This window comes from Vigna unguiculata, chromosome 5 (genome assembly GCF_004118075.2).
Source record: "Vigna unguiculata cultivar IT97K-499-35 chromosome 5, ASM411807v1, whole genome shotgun sequence".
Lineage (NCBI taxonomy): Eukaryota > Viridiplantae > Streptophyta > Magnoliopsida > Fabales > Fabaceae > Vigna > Vigna unguiculata.
In genome coordinates this window covers 5,240,842-5,248,281 of record NC_040283.1, presented here as the reverse complement: position 1 = coordinate 5,248,281, position 7,440 = coordinate 5,240,842, and the positions used below count along the sequence as shown (strand labels likewise).

Genomic DNA, 7,440 nt, shown 5'->3' with positions numbered 1-7,440 from the left:
CTAGCTTGTCTCAGTCGTCCTCCCAGCTCAACCCGTTTTGCTTGTTGTTATGGGCCAGCCTATTTAAGCTGTTGGGTCGGGTCAGGATGTCTCATTCGTCAGATTGAGACGGTTTGTCTCAACCATCACCTTAGATCGGTTAGTCTTGACTGTTGGTCCATTACGTCTAAGTCATCAGCCCGACCCGTTGTCTCATCCTGGCCTGTCGGCTCATCTAGTTCCATTCGTCCCAGGACCTTTCGGTTAATGTTACAAGCACATATATATATATATATATATATATTAATAAAAGAATATGTGCATAAGAGTGTAGAAGCGTATCTTTTGGTTTTATATCTCAAACAAAAATTATTTTGTCTCTCCTAATTTTGTATATTTATTCTTCTAAATTTTTACTTAAAGTCTTAAATCCGTCGTCATATGCATCAACAAAGCAAGTCGATCATGGTTATGCTGACATGAATATTGACTCTTGCTTTATAGTGGTTGATAAGGTTGTGTTGGAAGAAAATGAGTGGAAACAAAGCAGAAGGACGAAGTGTAGTAGAAATAATGAAAACAAAACAACAAAGTAGTAGCACTCAAGCTTTCCACACACCAATAAGGAGGAGAGGGACAAATTGGGGTATATTGTTCCATTACTAATTTTCTCAACACATCACACAAATCGATAAAACTTGTCAAGTAAACCCTCTTGGTCAGGCAATGGTTGATGAAGACACTTTCTGCATGTAAATGAATGTGTGTGCTATAAATGAAGACTTTGGCACTCTCAGAAGTTGTTAAATTTACTTGCTTACAATGGCATTGGTTACTATTTCTTGTAGGTTGCTTTTCTTTCTCTTTTGGCTCCATGCCGTAATGACAGCATGTGAAGCCGGGTTCACACCAGATTTCCATAGCGCCAACTACTGTTTTCCAAGTGTGAACTTCACAGCCAATAGCACCTTCGACACCAACCTGCGCACCCTCTTATCCACTCTCACTTCCAACACAGAAATCAACTACGGTTTCTACAATTTCTTACAAGGCCAGGGCACAGACAAAGTAAACGCCATAGGGTTATGCAGAGGAGATGTTAAGCCAGACGAGTGTCGCAGCTGCCTCAACTCCTCTCAAACCAATCTCACACAGCTTTGTCCAAACCAGAAAGAGGCAATTAAGTGGGAAGAGAAATGCATGGTGCGCTATTCCAACATCTCAATATTTCACACCATGGAGTATTCTCCTTCCTATCAAATGCACAACGTCAATAATGCAACAGATGTGGATGAGTTCAATAAAGTGTTAGGTGGGTTACTAAGAAATCTAAGAGACAAAGCTGCAGGAGGTGACTCTCGTCGTAAGTATGCCACGGACACTGCAATTGTTGCAAGTTTTCAAACCATTTACGGTCTTATGCAGTGTACACCTGACCTCTCAACCCAAGATTGCGGTGACTGCTTGGATTGGAGTATCTCAAGTATCCGAAAGCTTTCTAAAGACAGGGTTGGTGCCGTAGTTCTTCGACCCAGTTGCAATGTTAGATTTGAAATTTACCCCTTCTACGACTCCACTACCATATTAGACCCTGCACTACCACCTGCATCACCTTCACTCCACCCACACCAAGGTAATTTTCAAGTAATTACTAGTGTGAAACTTTAGGTTTCTTTCACATATTTTGAGCAAATTTGCCATATTTTTCTTTTTGCAGAAGATCACAGCAACTATTTGCGAACTGCAACCATCATAGTTCTGCCAACTGTTCTCGTTGTTCTTGTTCTGCTCATTGTTATTAGCAGATACATCAGAAGGAAAGCAAGGAAAAATCTTCCATCTGGTACGTGTCTAAGTATTATTTATTTGATACTTTCTATTTTCAACGTCCTTGTATCATAGACTCATAATACAATAATGTTCCAAGCATGGGAACTCTGACTCACCGCATTTGGAAGAAAGAAAGAAAGAACAAAAAAGGAAACAAAATTTTCAGAAATTGATGTTCTTTACCTGTACTAACTATAATTGTGCTTGTATCACATTTGAAGAAGAAGATGGAGACGGTGATGAAATTGAAGTGGTTGAATCATTGCAATTCAACTTGGACACAATACTAGTCGCGACAAATAACTTCTCTGATTCTAATAAATTAGGAGAAGGTGGGTTTGGTGCTGTTTACCAGGTAAGATAACATTGATTTTGTATTATGATATACTTCACCTGTTCATCAAAACATGGTATATTTACCAACAAACTGAACTGCAAATAAATTTACTTTGTACTGATATATATATATATTTTTAGGGAAAGCTCTCTAATGGACAAGAGATTGCTGTCAAAAGGTTGTCAAGGAATTCTGGTCAAGGAGACTTGGAATTTAAGAATGAAGTCATTTTGTTGGCTAAGCTTCAGCACAGAAATTTAGTCAGGCTTCTTGGTTTTAGTTTGCGAGGGAGAGAAAAGCTACTTGTTTATGAATTTGTTCCTAATAAAAGTCTTGATTTCTTCATATTTGGTATTATTAACCTTTTCTTGTTTTTCTCTATTGCTTTAGTTCTGTTCATGAAAAAGACCACCAACTATACTAACTCTTCTGAAACTCATTGCTTGACACAAATAGATCCAACAAAGAAAGCACAATTGGATTGGGATACACTTTACAAAATCATTAAAGGCATTGCTCGAGGTCTTCTTTATCTTCACCAAGACTCACGATTACGCATTATACATCGTGATCTCAAAGCAAGTAATATTCTCTTAGATGAAGAAATGACTCCTAAAATATCAGATTTTGGTACGGCAAGATTAATTGTTGCAGATCACACACAAGAAAATACAAGCAGAGTTGTTGGAACCTAGTAAGTCTAGCAACTGAAGCAGTTAGAAAACTATTATCGTACATAGGCAGAACATGTCATGTTTTACTAATTAAGGTTGTCCATATTCTTATGCAGTGGATACATGGCACCAGAATACATAATGCATGGACAGTTTTCAGTGAAATCAGATGTTTTTAGTTTTGGTGTGCTGGTTCTTGAGATTGTAAGTGGCCAAAAGAACCATGGTGTTCGTCATGAGAAGAATGGGGAAGATCTATTGAGCTTTGTGAGTGTTACTTTTCTGAATACTAAAAAACTAATGAGGAACTCGAATTTACTAATTGCATCTGAGAAAATTGTTGCAGGCATGGAGAAACTGGAGAGAGGGGACAGTTACAAGTATTATAGATCAAGCATTGAAGAACAGTTCACAAAATGAAATGATAAGATGCATCCACATTGGTTTACTGTGTGTTGAAGAAGATTTAAACAATAGACCAACCATGGCTAACGTTGCACTCATGCTCAACAGTTGTTCTATCAGTCTCCCTGTGCCTAAAAAACCTGCATTTTTGATAGATAGTGCAACTGAAAGCCTCCCAAACATGTCATGGGATGATAATTCATGGGCAACAAAATCAACTCAATCCACTGCAAGATCAGCTCAGGAATCAGTGAATGAAGCTTCAATTACTGAATTATACCCTCGTTAGATTCTGGTCAGTGCTACACACACATTCATAAAACACTGATGAATGGTGGTACAAGGTTGTTGAAGCTATGTAATTTGTATTTTTTCTAGTTTTTACTAAGGCTGGATGTTTTCCTATAATTCAGTTTCTTTAAACTAACAAATTATAAGTATGAATAAAGAATGAGTGTGAATATATTTATATAAAAAAGAAAGCAGAAAAATCGTAAGTGAGTATATTTGACATCTTTAAATCAAGACTTTTAAATAAAAAATAATTTATGATTTTTATTTGTTCTCACCAAGGTTTCTCAATTCACAACATATAAATTAACTTCAGTTTAGACAATAATTATTTAAATAAATATAAATATTGAAAATAAATAAGATTTGACGAGACTAACTTTATATATTTTTATTAGTGTAATCCATGCTCGTCTAACACCAACATAAATATTTTTATTTATTAAAAAATTAAAAATAGTTAATATTATCATAGAACTACTTAAATCAATTTTATTAGCGTCCGGTACAAAATGACTTCTAATAACGACAACCAGCGGCGGAGCTTCTAAAGGGAGGGGTGACCATGGCCCCCCCTTTTTTTAAATTTTTTTATATTATGTAATTTTTTTTAAAATTATATGCAATTTATATTTAAAATTAATGGTTATTATATTACGTCTTTTTTTTATAAAACATAACATTTAATAATAATGAATAATAAAATATACAATCAAATATAATAAAGAATAAAAATATTTATTAAAATATATTTTATTTTCTTTTTTGATTGCCTTTTTGAGTTTTCTCTCACTCTCACATGTTTTCTTTTTATTTTTTAAAAGAAAAAATACTTAGACATAAACTCATTATTTTTTCTTTCGTTTGTTTCATTTGTTTTCTTTCATTATTGAAGAAAAAACAAAGTAATTCTCTTGTCTCACTTGATCCTGAAATATTTGTTTAACAGTTAGCATATTTTTTAATAGTTAATGTACTATGTATTGTTTTATAACGGCTTTTAATTGTTGTTTGATTATCATATATTCTTTGTTAGGAACTCTCAATTTTTTTATTAAATTGTGATAACTTATTTTTTTATTTTAAACTTTTTTTAGGAACTCTCATTTTTTTATTAGATTGTGATAAATATTGATAAAAAATAAAATAATAGATTCATTTTTTAAAGTGATAAAAGGGAAACTATTTGTGTAAATGAAAATAAGACAAATTAAACTTCTTTACAAATTCTTAAACATAATACTAATGATCATATCGTTCAACTAAATGATTCTTTTCTTAATGTTCAACAAATTAAAGGTAAAAAATTTCGTATTAATTATTTGGAAAGATTTTCATATTTAAGTTGAAAAAAAAAATAGCTGAAAATTTTAGTTCTAATTTAATTATTGATAGTTCAAGAATTTGAAATAACAATACTCTATATATGTGTGATTTACTTTCTAGTTACAGTTATACTAAATTATGTATTATTTTTTATTATATTAGTGAAAATAATTAAAAATATAAATTAAATATATTATTTTGGCTCTCCCAAACTTATTAGTCAAGATCCGCCATTGACGACAACTAAACTAACGCTAATTGAACATTAAAACAAACATTTGTTTATTAAAAGTAAGTTCAAAATGATTTTACATTTTTTTGTTTCTTTAAACTAACATTTTTTTTTTTGTGTCACGTTCGTTAAAACGATTTTTAGTGTTCAACATTAAGTAAATTCTATTGACCTTAGATGATAATAATCCAAAACTATTAGAAGTATCTATTTATTAAAAAAATTCTTTTTTTTTTACATTTTTCAACTTTCTTAAAAAAAAAAAAGAGACAATTAATCTTTTACATCACATTTAGGGTCAACTTGATATTAATATTTTGAATGGTATAGAATATGTTGGAGAGTTTTGGCTATAATTGGACGGTATAGAATAAACGGGTTTCTAAAAGGATAAAAAGATTTTATATATTATAGCAAAGACAAAGAAAACGATAATTTATTTAACAAAAACATCCTCGTATATATTTTTGTGGGTCATGCGTTGATTTGAAGAAAAAATAGGGTATGACAGAGAAAATGAAGATAAAAGGTTTGGGAATTATGCATGGAGTAGACAAAAGTGTATATTCTTGGGAAACTACTTATTAGCCATAGAAGCTACCATTGCATGTGATTATCATCATCACATCATCGGAGAAAAAGTTCCATAACCAATAAAGAAAAAGAAAAAGTTTTGAGGCTATCTAGAGAGGTGGGTAGCTAAATAATGATGCCCATGCATGTCAACTCAAATTTATCCACACAAATACAATCACGTTTCATTGTCAAAAACTCAAATTTAACAATAATCCCAGAACCAAGAAAATTAAGTGACTGTATATTGCAACAAGTTATCGTTGATTCGTTTTCGTCGTATGATTTTGTTATAGTCATTCAGAAATTGTGATTATATATTATTAAAAATTTAAATGTGAGTCTTAGTTTTATATTAGTTAAAAATGAAAATATATAGCACTATATAAGGTATTGACAGGTTTTGGGTTGAGAGTGATGTCAATGTCTTATGTAATTGAGTTCAAGTTTCATCGATGTTTGTATCTTTCCAGTAAAATTCTCTCTCAAATGACCCAAAAAAAAATATTATATATATATATATATATATATATATATATATATGGATTATCAAATAAATATGGATAATCTTAAATTTGTTACAAATTGAAATAAGAGTGAAAAGTCTTATATCACCTAAAAAAGAAGGTTAAGTGGTATATATAAAAATAAAATTCATAACCATTAAATTTTAAGGTTTTATGCTAGAAGTATAACAAATCTCTTATATAAACAACTTCTACTTTTAAAGATGATTAGTTTTGCCAATTTATTTGAATTGAAAAAAATCTATCAAAATTTTGGTGATTTTGTTTCTAAATTGCTGTTTTTCTTCCATTCCTTTTTCACTTTTCAAGTATTATATATTACCTTCTTTTGTTGCAGTTCCAATATCTTAGCCCACTACAAAATAGGCCCAAATCCTTCAAGCATGAATAAATGAAAAACTTTGTATGGACTACATAAAACTTAATAACTTTGTTAAGTTCAATATACTTAGTTAAGTTCCTTTCATTATTATAACTTGTCATTTTAGTCTTAAGGTTTGATTTAGAAAAAAAAAATCTTCATAAGAGGTTATATATATAAAACAAAATTAGTTTATTTATATATTTAAAAATTATATAATTTTATTTACAAATTAACTTGTGTATAAATTAATTTTAACTTTTAGAGTAGTTCATTTAATTTTTTTCTTATTTTCATATGTTATATATATATATATATATATATATATATATATATATATATATATATATATATATATATATATATATATATATATACCAGTATGTGTTAATATTATTTCAAGATTACTAAATAAATATTTAGTACTCGATTTAGTTAAGTAACTTTTTGTGTGTCACTAAAATTTCTCATTTGAGAAATTCTTTTTGTATATAAAAGAAGAGTGATTTATTTGACTCTAGTTAATGCATGAAACCAGTTTTCATACTACACAGCAAAGTTTTGACCTATTTTTCTAAAGAAAAAAAAAAGTAAAAATCGAACACCTATCATGGGCTCATGCTCGTTGAGATAAGATAACGACGGCGGCAACCGCCGCCGCCGCCGCCAATTTTCTAAAAAACCCGCAACTGTGTTTCGGAGGTTTAACCGTGGGACCCACATGAATAAACCTAACCGCAACTCTCTCACGTGCTAAATCATACACGTGAAGGGTGTCTGAAGCAGTCACGCGCCACTCTGTGCGCGTAGGAAAGTTGTGTGGGGGTAGAAGTACGTTATCATAAAAATACAGTACTGTAGATTATACTGTACTGTACGCTACGCAGAAAAGTGATAACGACACT

The 7,440-nt window shown here is 31.1% G+C and overlaps 1 protein-coding gene across 5 annotated transcripts; it reads left to right on the top strand.

Moving 5' to 3' along the window:
* Positions 1–628: 628 nt before the first annotated feature.
* Positions 629–3,663, top strand: LOC114185915 (putative receptor-like protein kinase At4g00960). Of its 5 annotated transcripts, none has more exons than XM_028073870.1 (8): positions 629–741; positions 828–1,612; positions 1,697–1,822; positions 2,034–2,164; positions 2,287–2,497; positions 2,603–2,840; positions 2,937–3,087; positions 3,167–3,663. In XM_028073870.1, coding segments are annotated over exons 1-8 (1,992 nt in total). In that variant the 5' UTR covers positions 629–739; the 3' UTR covers positions 3,515–3,663. The 5 variants fall into 5 exon arrangements, with proteins under 5 accessions (XP_027929671.1, XP_027929670.1, XP_027929668.1 ...); XM_028073869.1 differs by having other exon boundaries at positions 2,031–2,164; XM_028073867.1 differs by having other exon boundaries at positions 2,287–2,840.
* Positions 3,664–7,440: the final 3,777 nt, after the last annotated feature.

Bases quoted from the DNA above. Each gene is read 5' to 3' on its own strand.
- LOC114185915 (XM_028073866.1), top strand. The intron at 1,613-1,696 runs GTAATTTTCAAG...TTCTTTTTGCAG, and splicing joins TTCACTCCACCCACACCAAG to AAGATCACAGCAACTATTTG. The intron at 2,165-2,286 runs GTAAGATAACAT...ATATATTTTTAG, and splicing joins GGTTTGGTGCTGTTTACCAG to GGAAAGCTCTCTAATGGACA.